The sequence below is a fragment of the Octopus sinensis genome, linkage group LG18 (assembly GCF_006345805.1).
Source record: "Octopus sinensis linkage group LG18, ASM634580v1, whole genome shotgun sequence".
Taxonomy (NCBI): Eukaryota; Metazoa; Mollusca; class Cephalopoda; order Octopoda; family Octopodidae; genus Octopus; species Octopus sinensis.
In genome coordinates this window covers 19,403,017-19,425,516 of record NC_043014.1, presented here as the reverse complement: position 1 = coordinate 19,425,516, position 22,500 = coordinate 19,403,017, and the positions used below count along the sequence as shown (strand labels likewise).

At 34.1% G+C, this 22,500-nt stretch overlaps 1 protein-coding gene across 3 annotated transcripts in view; it reads left to right on the top strand.

The window, feature by feature from the left end:
- LOC115221827 (pleckstrin homology domain-containing family G member 7-like) overlaps positions 1-22,500 on the top strand; it is a 987,181-nt gene that overhangs the window by 793,813 nt on the left and 170,868 nt on the right. For all 3 annotated transcript variants that reach the window (XM_029792059.2, XM_029792061.2, XM_029792060.2), the window contains one exon: positions 10,705-10,784. In XM_029792059.2, coding sequence (XP_029647919.1) covers positions 10,705-10,784 — 80 coding nt within the window. The remainder of the gene's footprint in view (positions 1-10,704; positions 10,785-22,500) is intronic.

Here is a 22,500-nt window from a genome sequence, read left to right as displayed (position 1 = left end):
TCGCTCGCTCACTCACTCACTCACTCGCTCACTAGCTCACTCATCACTCACTCACTCCACTCACTCACTCACTCACTCACTGTCTCTTTCTTTCTCTCTCTCTCTCTCTCTCTCTTTCTCTTAATTCCATCTCCTAAACACATGGGTTCCCAAATATTAAGAAAAACTAAGATCCTGCTATTCCTTGTTAATTCCGTCTCAATTACAGCTACTTTAACCCCATATTCTGCTTGATCCCCACTCAAGCAAATGCTTTAGTCAACTTTCATTATGTTTTTATTTATTTATCACTTATTTCAATAACTGAATTTGAAATTGCATCGATTTTAACGAATGATTAACAGTAAACTCGTTTGAAAGTGAAATGTTAGCATGTGTATGCAAGAAACTCGAAATAAACGACTGTTAAGAAAAGAACACACAGACACACACGTACACACACAAATGTACATGTATAAAAGTATGTACATATGTATTTATGTATGTATATATACGTATGTGTGTGACTGTGTGTCTATTACTGAAACTGAATCTTGAGTCCTAAGACAAACTGCTCGAATTTCAATAAAATGAATCATCTAAACTATATACTGACACTCCTCTTTCATTCGTTCTACATAAGCCAACGTATCATAGAGTGTGTTCATACACACACACTATATATTATATATGTGTGTGAGTGTGTGTATACATATATATATATATATATACACACATATATATATATATATACGTACATATATATATATATACTAGCAGTATCGCCCGGCGTTGCTCGGGTTTGTAAGGGAAATAACTATATAAGCATTTTTAGAGAGTTATAGCAAAAAAATAGCCAAAAATGCATTAAAAATGGAAATAATATGATGGTAATTTTTTTTTTAAATCGTTGACTCATCGTAGACATTTTTAGAGAGTTACTTCCCTTATATAATAGCGAAAAAATGCATTAAAATGGAAAAAAAAACGATGGTAATTTTTTTTTTAAATCGTAGACTCATGTAGACGCTTTCTTAGCCATTTCTGTTTTGGTGTCTTCAAGCCATGAAGTCGTTGTTCTAAAAGAACGCTGGTCTCCTTGACAACGCATTACGACGTTGATTTCCTTACACTCCCTTCCCCACAGGTGCAGGTGTGAGCGTGGACGCCAACTCCGCCGCCATCGACACACGAAAAGTTATGCATTAAAATGAAATAAAAAATTATGTTAAATTATTTTTAAAATCGTAGACTCATCGTAGACGCGCGCTAATACACAGACGGGCTCGATATGAATCACGACTATAAGCTACCCGAATTTGGTTAAACTGCACCGCAAAATGTGGGAGTAGTTAGGAATCTAAATCGAAGGGGACAGACACTCACACAACTACAGTTTTATATATATAGATATACATAGCGCAGTAGTGGTGAGATGTGACAGCAAAGAAAAGCATACATTCACTCTCTGCATGCAATTAGACTCGGAAAGTTCGTGAGGGACCCATTGACCCAATTTCATGACTTTTTTCGATAGCACACAGGTCTCAATGAATGGTTGAATGACCAAATCCAAGCTTCTCTGCTAGTTCCTCAACAGTTACGATGAGATTTTGTTCCACCAGGGTTTTCAGGATGTCCTTGTCGAGTTCTACAGATCTTTCAGGATGAGGCTCGTCTTCTAGGATGTAGTTTATGGCTCGGAATTTCTGGAACCACCATGACACTGCCTTACGCTTATTGTCCAATCCCCATATACTGCATTAATATTTCTTGTACTTTCCGTTGCGTTGTTGTCTTTATTGAACTCATAAAGCAAAATATGCCAAATATGCTCCTTGTAACTTCCAATATAGCTTTGAAAAAAATAGCTGTTAAAATCGAAATGCGCTCTTCAAAACTTGCACTATGAATAAGGACAAGATAAAATTACTACCTGCTTTTATAGCAAGTTAATATAAGTGGTTTATCCCATTCCCCTCTGACTTTTAGTTCAAGCTGTTGAAAAAACCGCATTATTATATATATATACATACATACATACTAACATACTACATACATACATACATACATACATACATACATACATATATATACCACACACTCTCTCTCTCTCACACACATGCACACATTTATATTCTGTTATTCTTTTATATGTTTCAGCCTTGAGGTTGTGGCCATGCTGGATCATGTGTGTGTGTGTGTGTGTGTGTGTCTATCTGTCTGTCTGTCTGTATGTATATATGTATATGTATGTGTGTGAACAATAATATTTTCAACAGATGTGTTGCAAATGTATCTGATTGTTCTCAAGCTTCAATACTGTTGTGTGTGTGTGGGGTGTGTGTGTATGTATGTATATGTATGTATGTATGTATGTATGTGTGTATGTATGTATGTGTGTTTGTATGTATGGTTTGTGTATGTATGTGTGTGTGTGTGTATTGTGTGTATGTGTATGTATGTATGTATGTATGTATTATGTATGTATGTATGTATGTATGTAATGTATGTATGTATGTATGTATGAGTGTATGTTTACTTTATTACTAACACAAGCCACTACGGTTATTTAATGTAAAGTCTTCCTCAAATCACTCTCTGTCGCTATTTACTCTCTTCCAAGAACATTTTCACTCACTCTTATGTGTTAGCTTCCCATACATTTTACTCATGTATCTATCAGCGTCATAGACAGAAACAAATATTACATCTAGTTTCACTTTATTCGTTGCACACTGTGTGTGTGCGTTTGCGTGTGGTGTAAACCAGACTAAGAAAAGCATTTGACACACACACCAGAATGTGAGTTTTCTGTAAACTTTGCTTAATTGGAGTTTAAATTTTAAAAACTGGACCTGGCATGACGCGATGCATTGTACTCTCAAAAATGCTAGGTAAATTGTATTTGAAGAAATCCTATATTGTAGATTTGTATAACTCCCAAAGGGAGGCAGATAAAATCTGCCTTTTATAATAAGAGATACATATATATATATATACACACCAAATAGTATATATATATATAATGTATATATATATATATATATATATTATATACATAATATATATATGTTTATATATATATATATATATATATATATATATATATATATATATATACATTTGAACAAGCTGACATGGCATTTTTACGCTATTACGAAACATTTTGTCCTTACACAAAATTTGCATTCCATTCTTTTGAGTAGATAAAATCAGTACCAGTCAACTACTGGAGTGGATATAATCAACTAAACATCTTCCCCTGAACCTGCTGAAATTGTGTCGAAATTTCAAACTGTTATTACTAATATCTGTGTTATTGCTGTTATATTTATGTTGTCACAAAAAAACTAAAATAAAAAACAAATAATGAAAGCCCGAGGATGGAGCTTTCAATATGTCAGTAAATAAACCTTTAATATATTGATGTCTATATTCTGTCCAGCCAACGTCATTTTAATAGTGTTTCTTTTTGTTGTCTTTTTTGCCTGTATATATTTGTTCATTTTCAAGAATGCCGTCATTAAAATACAATTTTATTGGCAACTTTTATCGTTGTGTTTGGTCTTAGCTGTGTAAGAAGATAGAAATTTTAACCGCTATCTTCTATATGGGAAACAGTTAGAATGGCTTCTTCTGTTCTTCTTGTTCTTCTTCTTCTTCTTGTTCTCTCTGTTCTTAATTCGTTCTTCTTCTCATCATCATCATCATCTCTTCTTTTCTCTTCTCTTACTTCTTCTCTTCTCTTATCTCCTTCATCTCTCTTCTCTTCTTCTCTTCTTCTCTCTCTCTTCTTCTTCTTCTTCTTCTTCATTCCTTCTTCTTCTTCATCATCATCATCCTTCTTCTTTCGTCTTCTCTCTTTCTTCTTCTTCTTCGTGGTCGTTGTCATCATCTTTGTCGTCATCATCGTCGCCGTCGTTGTCTGTCTTCGTTGTCGTCCATGACACATTCCGGTTCTTGACACAGAGCACTTCAACAAGAAAGTTTGAATCAAAGAAATACTGAATGCCAACCAATTACCTTTCAATGTTTAGTATCAAAGAAAAGTCCGTTTGAACGAAACGACTTATCACGTCTAAAGCACCGGTTCCCTCGCCCAAATCTAAACGTTTTGGAAGAGGTTAGGTAATACAAACAAGAAAAATAGAACTCAAAATATGAGTATATATACATTTATATTGATATTTAGCAGAAGCAACAGTGACTCGACGAGCGATAGTTTCTTGCGTTAGCATTTTCAAACTTTACAATGTTATACAATAACAAATATATCCATGTGTGTGTATATATATATATATAAGCTAATGTATCCCGCTTTGGTAGATCGGGTACATATACATATACATATATATATATATATATGTGGGTGTTTGTGTGTGTGCGTATGTACCCGATTAGTTGCATCTTCAGTTATCATTTTCTTTCCGTATGTTTTCCCATAAAGTGCGCACAGGTAGAGTTACCAAACCAAGATACATTAATCAGAATGCTAGCCTTTCACTCAGTACGTGATAATCAGGACACAGGTAGTGGTCCCGGCCATTTGTAGTCCTTTGCTCCCTTTCCACCGAAGCTCAGAATGTTCTTGCTCCACAAATCTTACATTTTATTGTCAATAAAAGACATGTTGTAGTTGGATGTCCTATATTCGACAAGACACAATATGTTTCGGTCGCAGACTAATAAAAGTGCAACTGGTGAGAATGTTAGATGCGTATTTCTTCCTAGTTTAGCGTTGTCAGTAGCATTTAATCACAGCCAACTGCATATTTAGAAATGTGTAATCACCGATATAGGAAAGCAGCGACTGAACAATCGTAAGTGTTACTAATAGCCTCCCGGCTAAGTAAAGAGCCGTTACATCCAATAGAAGTAGTATTAGACTAAAATGGCGATTGGTACGTGATAGTGTAGGTATATTGCGAAGAGCAAATTTCAATCAGAACAAAATACATTTCGTTACTTTTCCCGACGTTCGTCAGGACAAAACAAGGGCATTTTGTTGGATTGCCTATGCTTTATATATGTATATGTGTGTGCAGTGGAGACAACTGACGTAGTGATTAGGTCGTTAGACTCATGATCGTATGATTGCAGCTTCGATGCCTAGTCAGGGCGATGATGTGTTTTTGAGAAAAATATTTCATTTCATCTTGCTAAAGTCCACTCAATGGGCGAAAATGAGCAATCCTGCAGCGGACCGGTGTTCCGTCCAGGTGGGGAAAACGGCCCCCTATGTCTAAATGACATAAGCGTGTATTTGTATGGAGATGTTTAAAAAGACTAAGCAAGTCATACATAATAGCCACTGTCTATGCCACTGGCCTAATAACCTAAAAAATATCGATCAATTTTTTTTCTTAGAAAGCCATCATTGATATAGATTTTGTCTGCTTCCCAATTCAGGCAAATCTTCTAAAGCTCGTAGTTACTATTGGCAGCTCTTTATCGAAATATGACCTTTACGGGGATGCAAATAAATATTCAGTGATATTTTTTCTGGCAAGGTATGGAATTATTTAAAAATGCTTTTAGATTTTGCTTCCAATGAAGGCCTTATTTTGTGGGGTAAACACTTATAAGCCATTAAACCAGTTCAAGCTATATATATATATATACATACATACATACATCCGTACATATATATAGATATACATATAAGCATAGCCACACAGGCATATACACACATATATTGATCCTAATTTTGCACTTTTTCTTTATTCTGTGTGTATACACACACACAAACACATGAATATATATACATCATGGGGGTACTCCAGTATGGCCACAGAGTTAGCTGACTGAAACAAGTAAAAGAATAAAAGAATATGTATGTATATATATTTATGTATCTATATACATGGCTATCTAGACACACACACACACACACACCACACACACACACACATATATATATATATACATATACTACAAGTGTGTAGTTATCATTACTATTGGGTGCGAGAGCAGTGCATGCCATCAAACTGACACTGGTTTAAAGTATACAAAGTCTAGTATACCCATCATAACTACCCGTCTGATAAGGGTACACCCGGCACATGCATCACAACCATGTGTGCTCGACACGGTGATCTCATATCAAGATAAACAGCGCTCAACCTTGCAGGTAGGGCCCGGTTAGAATTTTCTTCAGATTGAGTAGCTTATCCCGATCAAAATGTCCCTGAATACGGGTTGTTTAAGGATGTTGAATGAAACATCCAGATGTGTGGTATTGAGTATAATATTTGTTGTAGCCCATCTGCTATACCAAAACAAAGCATGCACAAAATAACAGTGCCAATCAGTTAAAATCTGAGGCCATGTGAGCCACTGTATGGTACGGCATCATGGCATTTATTATTATTAGTATCATTATTATTAGTATCATTATTATTAGTATCATTATTATTACTATCATTATTATTATTATTATCATTATTATTATTGATAATAAAAATAACACTTTCTTCTATAGGTACAAGGCATGCAATTTGGTGGGAGGGGCCTAGTTGATTACATTAACCCACTGTTTCCCTGGTGCTTAATTTATCGACCCCGAAAGGAAAACTTGACCTTCGGCAGAATTTGAACGCAGAATGTAAAAACGGGCGAAATACCGCGAGGCATTTTGCGCGGTATGCTAACAACAACAGCAATAATAATAATAATCGTAACAAGCACATATATATCATAATACATATCAGTTACTTAGCACATCTACGCACCTGCAGTTTGGTGACACGTCTACTCAAATCCCAACGATCTTACTCAAATTCCTTGCACAATAGTTTTAATTCTGATATCATCTAACCTCTTAGTAGCAGTTTCTGTAGTGTACCGAGTGCAACAACTACCAGCGGAACTCTTTTCCTCTTTGTCCTCTACAATGCCTTCGACTCACTGGCCACGACTTCCTACTTCTCAATTTTCTCAATTACCTATTTACTCACTCATTTATCATATCGCATTGCAAAATTCGACTGTTTGTCTTTTATCCTCTACAATCATATCTGGGTAGGTTGCTTTAATACGATGATCGGCGTTTATGGAAAAATGCCATAAAATCCTGTAATTATCACTTAATACCACAGCTTCTGATTTTTGTTCTTACCTGTTTTATCCACTTCAAATCCACATACTGTCCTCTCATTTCAATTGGATCTTTCACTGAAATAATTATGCGTGCTCTTATATTGTTGTTATTCCAGCTTCACTGTATTCACTCAGGGGTAGTTTAATACTTTCGACACATTTTCTAATAAATTATTTTTCACTTTATGCCTAGCTTTTATCAATCTTTGTCTATATCATGTTTTTTGTAATGACTTGTTCCTGAGCGAACATCAACAGTTGGTCCACCCAGTGGAATTCTCATTTGATTCTGTTTCCTGTCACCGTAGATCTACCACTGCTCAAGTTTCTTGATGCTTATCGTGACTTACTCACCGTAATTTGGATGCCAGCAAAAAACGTTTGCGCAAAGCTTTCCTTCACGATCAACAGGGCAAAACAGAGTGAGTGTGAGAAAGGAACAGAGATAAAGTGTTATCTACTACCAAATATTTGCAGTGACCAATTAGTCATCTCAAACTCTCAGACTTGTAATGACTCGTGGTGACATTACCTGCTAAAGGGCCTCTGTCAAAGTTTAAAGAGTAGTAAATGATGTGAGTAAAACATAGAGTATTAGGAAGACGACTGGGCCTTAGACACGCGTCACCTAGTGCCATTGGTGTGTGAACATGCACCTGATGACATGTGAGCCAATTTCCCTGTTTCAAGGTTAAATTTGGAAGAATCGAAGTGTTGCCTAGAAGGCTATAAACAAAAATAGCAGAAGACAATTGGAAACCACTACTGTGTTTTACTATACATCGGTGATGTATATATATATATATATATATATATATATATGCACTGCATTGATAAGGGGCAAATACCCTGAAACTAGTCTGCAAGTGCCTACCAGCAAAGGGAAGCGGCTGACCTCCCCTGTTCGAAGGTTATAATGGACACAGGTTCGTGTGTCACATAGCTAGCTAAAGGCGATGGCCTCTTGAAGCTAATTAAAGGCAGTATTCGTCCTATATTTATAGACTGCCAAATGAGCTTGGCGATAACTATTAATATCCAGTACCACTGCCGTAGTCTTCTTTAGAGAAACTTTAAAATTTTAATATTTATACACACACACACACACACACACACACACACACACACATATATATATATATGGTGTGTGTGTGTGTGTGTTGTGTGTGTGTGTGTGTGTATAAAGTGAAAAGGTTAATGTCTGGGCATATTGCGCCCTGTGCCTCTAGTAGAAATAATGATTGTAACTGTTGTAATTAGTGTTGTTGTGAGCCTATTAAATTCTGAAGTGCGTGAAATTGTTACATTCCATAATCATTATGCTACAATGAATCGAAGTTATTGGTTTATCTAAAACTGTTTGTAAATATACAATCCCATCTACTGTTTGTATTAGATGCGTCTGCTGATAAAGTCACATGGTTTTAAAAGCGTAAGGATTGACTATTATCACTTACAGAACAGTAAATTAATAATCTCGAAATCGATTATATCTCACCCTTCAACACCAATTTGTAAGCATTTGCCAGACTGAAAAATCTTATGTTATCGTTGTTGTTGTGGTTAATGATGAGGATGTTAACGATGTTGGTGATGCTGCTGCTCGGTACGGTCGTGGTTGTGGGTCTTGTTGTGGATGTACGTATACTTAGTGTTGTAGAATTTCTTGTTCACATATTTACATTTATTTTTATATAATTTAAATCTTGCTTCTGGTTTTATTCGTCTGTCATAAAGATTTATCTGGAACATTTCCCAGCAGATGATTACCAAATTTATTTAGGGCATTTCCAAACAAAGATAAAGATTTGCACTTTTACACGGTCAACCGTAAAAGAGCAATAAGAAATGATATAGTCAAAATAAATAAAAATGATGGTAATGATAATAATAATAACAACAGCAGCAGTAGCATCAACAACAACGACGACGATGATGATGATAATGATAATGGTAATAATAATAATAATAATAATAATAATAATAATAATAATAATAATAATAATGATAATAATAATAATAATAATATTAATGAGAAAAAGAAGACGAAACTAACAATTTGCAACTATAAAATCCCTGTAGTCTGAAGTATTTATTAAAAATCAATTTTTTTGTTTTATACACGCCACACACATATTCACAGAACATTCACAACCTCTCAAACACACACACACTCATACACTTTTTGACATACACACATATATATATATATATACATACATATGTGTGTGTTTCTGTGTGTGTGCGTGTGTACATATATACTTCTTCCTTTTCTATGTCTCCTACTTCCAAAGAAGAGCTAAGCTTGAAATGTAAAACAACCACCCTGTCTTTCCTTCTCTCAGCGTCTCATTAATACATTGCATATACTACGTCCTCGCGTTGTTATTCTTTCTTCTGTCTTTTATATCCGTTTTCTTAATTAGTTATATATATAGGCGCAGGAGTGGCTGTGTGGTAGGTAGCTTGCTTACCAACCACATGGTACCTGCGTGGTACCTTGGGCAAGCTTCTTCTACTATTATCCTTGGGCCGACTAAAGCCCTGTGAGCGGATTTGGTAGACTGAAACATGCGTATATATAATATGTATGTATGTATGTATGTATGCATGTAGGTAGTTAGGTAAGTGGGTAGGTAGGAAGGTATGTTTGTACGTATGTATGTATTTGTTATTACCTCCGCCAAGGAAGGCGGCTATGTTTTCATCGGCGTTGGTTTGTCCCTCTGTCCGACTGTGTGCAAAATGACAGAAAAATTTAAGTTGGAGTACTTGCGCAGACAGAGACTGATCCTTCAGTTGAAATTAAACGGACAGAATAAGATCGAAGCTATCAATCTGGCGCTATCAACCTGGGCGGTTTCACTCGTTAGATATAGAGCAAGGGTGATCGCATGGACAGTAGAAAAACTTAACAGCTTAGACAGAAAGACAAGGAAGTTGCTAACTAGATATGGGTCACTCCACCCAAAAAGTGATACAGACAGCTTGTATGTACCAAGAAAAAGAAGGGGAAGACGACTTATTGGATGTGAACACAGCATTAGAGCAGAAGAAAAGAACATAGCATGGTATGTGAAAAGGCCACAGAACCGCTACTTTTAGAAGTAGTAAAGTCAAGCTTGTGTAGGATGAAAGATTGCGAAGATAAAGCACTGTACAAGAAATTGAAAACGAATGAAACTGAAAATAGGTGGGTAAAGGAAAGAATGCATGGTCAATTTCATAGGGATGTTGAAGATAAGATAGACAGAAAAAATGGTTGTAGGTGACTAAAAGTGATTTAAAACTGGAAACAGAGGCTCTAGTCTGTGCTGCCCAATTTGAACCCAGGAAGTAGCGGCAGACGAAATACCGCTGAATATTTCGCCCTGCATACTAACGATTCTGCTACCTTAACACCTTAAAGATAATGATGACAATGATAATAATAATAATAATAATAATAATAATAATAATAATAATAATAATAATAATAATAATAATAATAATAATAATGATGATGATGATGATGATGATAATAATAATATAATAATAATGATGATGATGATGATGATGATGATGATGATGATGATGATGATAAGATGTAAACCTTAATATTTCTATATTATATTCTCTTTACAGAATTTCGGTGATGTCTCTCCAAGTACTTTATCTCCAGAACTCTCACCAAGTAACTCTTGCGATGAAGGCGAAGGAGGCAGGTAAGCAGAATTTGATCTTACTAAATGATGATTATTATTGTTTTAGTGCCTCATATTACTTGTTATCGATATAATAAATGAAATCATTATCATTACTATTAAATGCCGTGCAAAATTATTACTAAATTGGTAAACAGATGAAGATGTAGCAGTTAATTATATTCTCCAGTGTCTGTAGATTCGAGTCCGGGTCGGAGATGTTATCACAGTTCTGACAGGACATCGAACCTGCAAACCTTGGAAGAACAGTCAACAGGGACGTGGAATACAAAAAAAAATGTAAATGGGGAAAACACAAAAAACAAGAAACAGAAATATTTCTTGAATCTTTTACGTTACTTCAATGCCTTTTTTTAAAACATTGGAGTCAAAAACCAGACCTTTCAATTTGACAACTCAATAGTTTGTGAGCTCACGTACTGAAAATCGAGATCGAGCGAGCTTTTGCCCTTTTGCTTGATGTGTGATTTCTGTTCAAGCTGAGCTCAGACACACAAACACACACACATACACACGCATGCACACGCACACAAAGACACACATATAAGTATATATATATATATATTTATACCATAGAACATATTTTAGGTGTAATGCCATCAAATATATGCAAATCCTATGATAGGGTTATATAGAGACCAATGACAAATATAGAAACTATGAGTTTGTGTATTTAAATCAACCTTCAATCAAACCTTTTGTGTTCAAATGCAATCAATGAATTGGTAGCGTCATTTAAATGATGACAGATCGAAAATTTCAGTTATATTTTAATATACAGGCCAGGTAACCAGCGTAAGTTTAACTTCCTTCTTCTCACCTGTCGTTTGAGCTCAGAAAAATTATATGTTCTCTCCCTTTGTTAGTACCTAAGTAAGGAGAAAACAAATATTCTCCCAACGTAATACATACACAAACACAAACACTCACAGACTCACACATACATATTCTAATATACAAGTGATAGTACTTATGAGAGAAAATATGTTTATTATCCTTAAAGCAATTGAAAGGTTAAAGAGTATAGAATATTGAAAACGATATATAAAAATACATTAAGCATAAATATTTCTCCATGACACAACACATTTGACACAAGCATATTTGAAGTGGCAATATCATTGCTTTTCTACACATCAGGGTTCAGTGCTCCGCCCCCGTAATTTGCTTATAGCGCTAATCAGTCATGTTAAATGTATGAGGTACAGCTAACCAGTTATATTAGACTTAGCTGCAAATGAGTTTCTTGCAAAGAAACAGTCGACATACATATCACACACATGCACACATGTGAGAAACAATCTCTTTTATCAGTTCGCAGCGTCCAAAGAGGAGATAACCATTCCGAAATGCTTGCATCTCACAGCCTAGATGGGTGGCACTGCCGACTGATTTAGGTGTATTGAATCCATTTCTTTATACCAATAAATTTTCTCCGTGACAAAACACAGTGAATGGCTTGTTCTATATTTAAGAGATGAGGAATTATGTACATCATTTACATTATTTACATTTGACGGATATTTGTCCTTATTTAGTTTGTTGTTAAGAGCGCGGGCTACTAACCCCAAGATTCCGAGTTCCATTCCAGGCAGTGACCTAAATGATAATAATAATAAAAACAACAACAACAACAACAACAACAATAATAATAATAATAATAATAATAATTACAACATCGAAAAAATACTTTAGGAATGAGAACCCAGGTTCAAAATTTCCCCAATACACCTGATGAAGGCTGCAAGTTATATCAGCCAAAACGTTGTGTTAACAACAAAAAAGATGAGGACAAATATCTGTCAAATGTAAATAATGTAAATAATGCGTAATAATATTGCATACATGTTAACATCTTGTAGAAATACTTGGCATTAAGAAAAATGCGTAGCATGATTAGCACTCAAAAAACTTATAGACATACCGGAGTAATATTTTCTTTCGCCATTCCCTACCATTGAGAGTTTTATAGCGAAGGAACACATTTCTCTCAGCATTACAAAATACAAAATATACACAACAGTATTTGCTATAATATTAATGTGTTTGTATGATTTTGTGTGTGTGTGTGTGTGAGTGTCATGTATGTATGTATGTATCTATCTATCTATCAATCTAAAGATGTATGTATGTATGTATGTATATATGTGTGTGTGTGCGTGTGTATAATCCATCAGGTACATTTATAACACAAATTGAAAGCGTTGGAAACTCTACGTACCTTATTGTAAGTCGATTTAGACGGGAAACAGTGTCTTAATATAACAACCAATGAAACTCTATTATTTTGATAACTTAAACACTTGTGCCTGTGTGTGTAAGACGCATACAGTTATTTTACTGCACATTTCAGCAACGTTGAACTGAGGAGCACCAGATCTACGAGAAGCTAATTTACAAGATATTAATTTTGATATTTCATCAGAGCATCCAGATACTTTTAAATAGAAAATACATATATATGTAATATATATATATATATATATATATATATATATATATATATATAGAGAGAGAGAGAGAGAGAGAGAGAGAGAGAGAGGGAGAGAAAGAGAGAGAGAGAGATTGATAGATAGAGATGTGTGTGCGTGTGCGAGTGATATATATGTCGGCTGTTTCTTTGTAAGAAACACATTAGCAACGAAATGTATTATAACTGGTTAGCTGTACCTCATACATTTAACATGACTGAAAAACATCATCCGGTACACTCTGCTTACAGTAAAGTATAGATTAGCTTATCTTTATATCTGATTAACTCTAGCTGCTGTATATCGCTGTGGTACGCACTACATATCGTTATGATACCCAGGAAAAATAACTTCAATCTTCTTGAATAAGGAAATCACTTGCAGTTTGGTGATATTTCTCATAATTTTAACTACTGACACTTGTGAGTAGTGTAGCATATCGTGGTACGTAATCAACTAGCAAATTCTATACAGAATTTTTTTAAGAGCTACAGCAATAAAATTTATATTGCATTTTTTAAAATCTTTTCTTTTTTTATGCCATCCACCTAATTATGATTTTCCTGTGAATAATATTCAAAATTATTTCGCGAAAAAATTTAAAAACGATTTTAATGAAACTCAATCCTTGATTGTTATTCTACGTCTTTCATTCAAATACCTAATAATTATCTTTATATTAATCCCATCATTATCTTACATAACAAGAAAAATAAGCGTGTTCCTATCCTGTTGGTAGAGCAATAAAACAATAAGCATGTAGCACTGGTGTTTTGAAGACAAATTTTAAATAAGGCAGAATTCAGCAAAGTATATATTTAACATTACATTGCAACATATTTGAGGCAACTGTGCTCTTGAGCATACACGTAAATTATAGTCATATTTTAGAGAAACGATTACGTGCAAAACAACAACTTAAAAAAAAAGAAAAGGAAAAGGAAAGAAAAGAAACGAGAGAAGGAAACAACATTGCTGTAGTACTTGAAAGTTAGTAGTAGCAACAGAAATGATACCAGCGAGAATATTTAATTTCTAAGCAGACATCTTTTTTTCATACTGATTGAGGAGAAATTGTAACTCACTGGAAATTTATTAACTGAAATAATTTTTAAAAGAATGTAACAGAAATGACCTTATAATCAAAAACACGATTCTGATATGAATTTGAATGCTAGATTTGCCGTTGGACATCTTTACAAAGAGACTGACATACTACTATCAACCAATTTGCTGAAATTGTTCAGAAAACTAGCGATTACTGAGTTGGAAACGCTTTGAGTATTACGTTATAAAAAGGATATTAACCAGAGTTTTATAATAATTGTAATACCTTGTATAAATGGCAGTTATTTGGAAAACATTTACAATCGAAAAGTAAAGAGGAAATAAATGGGGCAGTGGGCTTTACCCAAGCGGAACTATATATCGAGTCTGAATTGCTTCATGTACCGCCAAGTCAAAACAATATTCATATAAACAAAAGGGTAAGACAAAAAGATCGGATCCGAATACTTAGAGGTTATATAGGAGACCACTTTATTGGCAAAGTAAATTCTTCAGATTATATCAAATTATTGATTTGCCAGATCTGATGAAACAGCAATCCAAAGATACGTTCACAAATAAATAACATTAATTATGAATCTTGTAAACAAAGAATCATTAAAAAAAAACGACCAAATAGCTTTACATGAATAGGAATAAACGAAAGAGTAATAGTAAATCAGATGATAGCGCATAGACCACACTACATCAGAAGGGTACGAAGAACCACGAGCCAATGTTGAAGGAAATATAAACGCAACACAATTGATCGTGTACAACCAAACGGAGATGAATAGTAGACAGGGAACGAAGAATTCCAAACCCAAAACTGCAAAGTAATAATATTTGGAAAGCGACGCCAGCATAAATGGAAAAGTGCTGGCTTAGAAAATATGATAAACGGATTTATAAAATGTTTCAGGAGATAAAACTTTCACAAAGTGAGGACAGACCACAAAACAGCAATATCTCATTCATACGAAACATAGCTCTGATTAAACAGGTTAACCGTGCATTACAAATAATTACAGACCATATAAATGAAATAGATATACAGGCGTTAAACTCAACAAACTGAGTAGTAGACATCATAATAAAGGAAAACAGTAGAAAACCTAATATAGATTTTGTTTGGAAGCCAAATATTCAGCAGCGAATATAAATATATAAATATTCGTAAAAATGTCACCTCACAACAAAGCAAAATTACATTCTAAGAACCTCTTCAAGACGAATAAGGACTTAGAATCACAAAAGGAATATTAATTGAACTGGTGAAAGCTAAAACGCCGAGAATACAGCAATTTGAAAAACAACGAATACAATGCAAACGAAATAAAATGCTTCGAAGAGATAAATGAAACCTTTACGGGAAATTGAATAACAGCAATTCAAGCAGATATTACACCAAGCAAAGGACAATGCAGAGATATTTTGGAGGAATATACATAAAACAAATGAATTAACGGATTGAATAGCATAAAACTTTTATCGTGTGGCTTAACATGACTAAGAATACATCGAATACATCGAATACATCGGAAAATATAATGGGGGGAAAAGCTTTTTGAAATATTCTGGAGTAGACCATATCCAAATTTCTGGATAGAAGACAGTCTTACAATGAAATATAGCCAAATACTTTATTCAAAGAATAACGTGGCTATCCCAAATGCAAGAGTGGCAGAGGCTAGGGGCAAAATTCTTGGTAAATACTTCAAAGACTAATGTCATCAAAATTACAGTCCGATTACATGTTATTCTAATTTCTAGAGCCTAACATTGCGACTTACGAGCTTTTATCTGTTTCATTCATTATTCGGCGGCCATGCTGGTGCACCGACTTGAAAATAATTTCAGTCGAATGAACTGACCCTAGTGCGTAGCTTTCGCTAAGCCTGGTTGTTATTTTTTCGGTCTCGTTAGCTACACTGCTCAGTGACCGGGACATAAACAAGGCAACGCCAGTTGTCAATTGGTGGTGGGGAACAAACACGGACACTCAGACACACATACATGTAGACATACATACATGCATACATATATATAGATATATAAATATAAATATATATATATATTATATATATATATATATATATAATATATATATATATATATATATATATACACATAGATGACGAGATTCTTTTAGTTTCCATCTACCAATGCACTCACAAGGCTTTGGTCGATCCGAGGCTATAACAGAAAGCATTGGCTCAAGGTGCCACACAGTGGGATTTAACCTGAAACCATGTGGTAGGAGAGCAAGATTTTTACCACACAGATACGACAAGTAGATTCAACGCGACACAGAATGTGACAGGGCCGGTCCTGTGAACTACAGGTACTCCACATTTTTGGTACCTGAGTGGTGAGCTAGAGCAACGTGAAATAATGTGTCTTGCTCAAGGACACAACGCACCGCCGAGAATCGAACTCGCGAAAAGTATCATACTGCAATGTATAAAATGAATACGGTGCTGCATTACATAGTAGTCCGACATCGTGACGCGCTCGTGCAACCATTCATCCTCTCACTCCCGCACTCCCTCCTTCACTCACTCACCTAATCAATCAATCAATCAATCAATCAATCACTCTCTCTCTCTCACGCGCACACACACAAGGACGTGAATATTCCAAGATGATAAGCTGTCACTGGTTTTGTATAATTTGACGTAAAACAGAACGAAAAGCCGCTACGCTTTTTGCCCGGCTTGCTAACAATTTTACCAGCTCCTCGCTTTTAAAGCAAAAAATATATTGTCAAGATTTAATGCAAATCACACATGCACTGCAGATAGAAAAGCCTTTAGGAAAGAAATTCAACCAAATCTAGCACCAGTTTATTGAACTGCTACAACAGAAATGGTAGTTAAATTTCTCACAAATTTCTAAACTGAACCTTACCGCGGTAATATAAAAAGTTTCAGGTTATCTATTCCGGAATATATGACACCTGGAATACATAAGAGAAATGTTGTCTTTGATCATAGGCCAGCAGAATTACGCCTGACCAGGTTAAACAATAAGTGAACTTTATATCATTCCAGCAACATTCACTCAACATCGCAGAAACTTATACGGTGTATAGCATTTCATTAAAAATTTAGTTTGACAATTATAAGAGGTTTTGAGAATTTGAAAAGAAATCCCATAATGAATTCAACCAACGTTAATAACATTCTCTAGGCTGTTTGATAATAGAAAAAATATGGATGAACCAGTTCTCTTATAAGCTGAGCGTGTGTTTCCTATCTCTTGATAATTGGTGAATGATTTTTATAAAATTAAACTAATTTCATGACACAATATTACACTTGCATTTCACTTAACATCGTTATACACGTAATATAATGAGAGCAGAAAATTGTTTTGTGTATGTGTGTGTGTGTGTACGTGTGTGTGTGTGTGTGGTGTGTGTGTGTGTGTGTATGTGCGGGCGCGTGCATGTGTTTGTTTATAATAAAACCGCACATACTAAGACCTTGTCCTTTGCTTGTTCGCCGGTTTGCTACGGCATAGCACTTTAGCAACGCTGTACAACATCGGATCAGTGAACAAACAAAACACGTACATTGAGCTAGTGTGGTCGATAATGTTTATAACACTAGTGCTGCATTTAACTCGGAATATATACATATACATACATACATACACACACACATACATACATACATACATACATACATACATACATACATACATACATACATACATATATATATATATATATATATTATTTATTAGGGAATAAAAATTCCCGCATCACGGGTGTTCAAATTATTCTTAATGAGGAGATATATATTCCTCATTGAGAATAATTTGAACCCCTGTGATGCCGGGAATGTTATTCCCTAATAAATAAAATAATATACCTATATATATATATATTTGAATAAAATCAAAATAAGCAACATGATATCAAGAAATGACGCAGTATGTATATATAAAAAAGACGCTCGATTCAATAACACCGTTTACAAACTCTATGCTTGGAATGACCAATTTTAAATACTATTGGAACTTACAAGGTAGAGGAATCTTATACGTATACCATTCTACTAAATAATGAACTGCAGATACAATATCCCTGCTATCTCACGTCTGTTTTCATTCCTCCACTTCTCTCTCTATTTCATATCCTAGCTAGAATAACTATTGCTTAACCATCTTCTCACACCATCTCCGATGAAGTGATGTATAAAATATCCCGGAAACAGCTGTAAGACTTTCTATTTGTAAATGTTCTGAATTCTTTCACGGCGTTGGATTTTTATATCATTCTGTTAATTTTTTTCAAGCATGCACATGGTGATATATGACCTACGTTGGACACCTCATTCGCATAATCACCGAGCCTGGAGCTTAATGATAGTCCGTCCATAGTACTTACTCAGCATTACCCGACACCTTTGGGTTTTCTTGACACCAATACCTCTCATAACCCCTCTCTCTCTCTCTCTCTCTCTCTCTCTCTCTCTCTCTCTCTCTATATATATATATATATATATATATATATATATATATATATATATATATGGTGGAAGCAGTGATATTCTGCCTGAAGTAAAGTTTTAAGCTACATTGTTTATTAAGAAACATAGAGTTCGCTGAGAAAAACACCAGACGAACAGCAGATAAATCAATACCGTTTCGGCTTGATTTGGCACTTTCAATAATAATGCGCACATCCGAATACAGAGATCTGAGTATTTCTTTTTATCTTATGCTATTTCTAATGATTCGCTTGATAAAATTCAAGCCGGATCAGCTTCTGCATGAATCGAATGATCTACTTGCTGATTTCTGTATAGAAAGGAGTATTCCAAATTAGCTCAGACTGTTTCAAGAGGTTCGTCCCCAAATAAATGTTACATACAAACACACACGCACACATGCACGCACACACACACATACATACACACACACACACACACATATATATATATTTTGCTTGTATGTATATATATGTTTATGTTTATTTATTGCATTATATTATGTTGACTAAGCATTAAACTTGAGCCATAAATTAGTGAGTATAGTTATAATGATAACATGTTTATAGTATAGAAAAACATTTCTATTTAAAATATTGGCAACTTACAATAAGCTCATCATGTTTATTAATAATAATATAACTGTATATATTTATGGCAAAAAGAATATGAAGAATAAGGAAGTATTTATCAGCCGTTAGACATTATATTATATATCTCTCTCTTTTACTCTTTTACTTGTTTCAGTCATTTGACTGCGGCCATGCTGGGGCACCGCCTTTAATCGAGCAACTCGAACCCGGGACTTAATCTTTTGTAAGCCCAGTACTTATTCTATCGGTCTATTTTGCCGAACCGCTAAGTAACGGAAACGTAAACACACCAGCATCGGTTGTCAAGAAATGCTAGGGTGACAAACACAGACACACAAACACTCACACACACACACACATATATATATATACATATATACGACGGGCTTCTTTCAGTTTCCGTCTACCAAATCCCCTCACAAGGCTTTGGTCGGCCCGAGGCTATAGTAGGTGAAAAATTAGATATTAATTTAATTAACATCGATTTCACACCAGTGGTCTAGCATATAAAAAAAACTGAAGGTTCAGTAAAATTGTATTATATACATATTAGAGGGAAACCACTATGTGGACACCCTTATGCTAGAAATAGATCCGCTATGGTCTTACCACTAATAATGTTCTCAAGAAAATTGAGAACATTTCTTAGTGGTAAGACCATAGCGGATCTATTTCTAGCATAAGGGTGTCCACATAGTGGTTTCCCTCTAATATGTATGTATATATATATATATATAATATATATATATATATATATATATAAACATGTGTAAAATACTAGTAATTTCTAGAATAGAGAGAGAAGAGCAGTTTCCTACAGCTGTTTCTGCCAAGAGGTCACAGTACCCCACATGTTTTTTTCCATGTTTTCAGTGTACTGTAAATAATTGGGGTTCTTGGGTATGCCTCTAGGCTTCGTCAGAGAGTTTTGTAAGATAGTCCAAGAAGTTCATAGGGCTAATTTATGCACATATATATGTATGTTTGTATGTATGTATGTATGTATGTATGCATGTATGTATGTATGTATGTATGTATGTATGTATATATATATGTCTAACAGCTGATGGATACTACCTCTGGATTACTTCCATTTTCTTCATGCCATATAGATTTCGGGTAAAACCACTTATTACCCTTGCCTAATTATTCTACACAGTAGTGTAATTGCCACGCAATAACCAACACTTGAGTATTAATTGGGTATTCTACCAGCAGCATATTGGTTAGAGATTATCCCTTAGTTGGTTGGATGCACAACCTCTAACTCTCTTTCAATTATATATATACATATATATATATATAATTAACGATAAAAGTGTAAAAAAATTATCAATTAAATTAATTAATTAATCAATCAATTAATTAATAATTTGAACAAGTAGATCGGTTCGTTAAAATATCCTTTATAGGTAAAAATATACAAATATTTTATAATTATAAACACAATTATAATTATAAGATATTTGTGTATATATATATATATGTGCGTATATATATGTGTGTGTGTATATATATATACACGTGTGTCTGTCTGTCTGTGTATAAGGTAAGAAACAAAGGAAAAAATTCCTTCAAAGGGTGATGTAAAGCATAAAGTTCACTGGTACGTCGGTTGAATACCACATAAATATGGGTATAATTCGAATTACAAACAATATATTAAATAGAGAAATACAAATGTCAATCCAATAATTTAGTAAGTATAATTATGATACGTATAATGTTATGAGTTTTCCCTTCAATAATATATGAATAATAAATAATCCTTATATTATCTCGTCAATTCTAAAAATCTAGTAATATTTTGATATCCATTGTTATAGCCTAACTCTATATCTATGGGGTAATATAGGTTGTAGGGTTTGTAGCTCTAAATTTATCATCATATTTATTACGGAATTCTCCCTACTATAAATTAAGTAAACAAAGACAAATTTTTGATAGATTTTTATTCATATATATTACGGAGTTCTCCTTCCGATAAACGATAAATATAGAACACACTTTATTGGTTACTTTAAACAACTTTTTTTTATATCAATAACTTTGTAGAAATAAAAAAGTTATTCTATATTAAAAATACATTTATCATTTATATTGCTTATGTTTAAATAACATTCATGGTCCTCGGACGTTTTTAAGTATGGTGACCGCTAGTTGAAATTGATATTATTTAATAATATTATTTGACAATATTAATTTCTACTCTTATTATTAAATATATAATTGTCATTTGTATCTTTTTATACGTTTTATTACAGTTTCTAGGTTTGATAAGACCCTGATACTCAATTATATACATATATTTTATTGTATGTTATTGTAATAGCGAAAGATTGTCTTAGACATAAACGAGTTTGGATTGATATTATTTGAGATATATAGAAATATATTTCGATGGTTGTAGATTCTACTTACTTAATTGTCTTGTCCGTTATAATTCTGTTGTTTTTTAATTTTTTTATGTAATTTATATGTAGTTGACTGGCTAATGCTCCCGCTCATAATACATAAGCATTTGAATTAATTGTTTTTACAATCCATCAATTCTTCACACGAAATTTCCTCTATGTACACACCAATTGCCCCGATGAGGCTTATATATAAGGGAATTGAATGCTTTATATATATCAAACAATGTATATAATTCGAAACAAATTGTTGGGTTTTTGTTTTTTTAAATAATTGTTTATGCTATCTCATATTATATTATATTATATTATATTGTGTTAAATATAAATAAATATAAATAAATTGTTGGATTGCCATTTGTATCTCACTATTTAATTTATTGTTTACACACACACACACGCACATGTGTTTGTGTATGTGTGTGTGTGTGTGGTGTGTGTGTGTGTGTGTGTGTGTGTGTGTGTGTGTGTGCGCGCATGTGTGTGTGTGTGTGCTTAAAAAATATGACTCGGTGGTTTAAGAGATTTCCTTCACAACAACGTGGTATCGGGTTCTGTTGTATTGCCTGAAATCCTGACCAATAGTTTCTAACACTTTTTAACTCCGTATGAACTTCCTCTTGCTCACTCTACTCCTCTCTCTATCTGTCTGTTTGTCTCTGTCACTGTCTGTCTGTCAGGCTGTCTGTCTG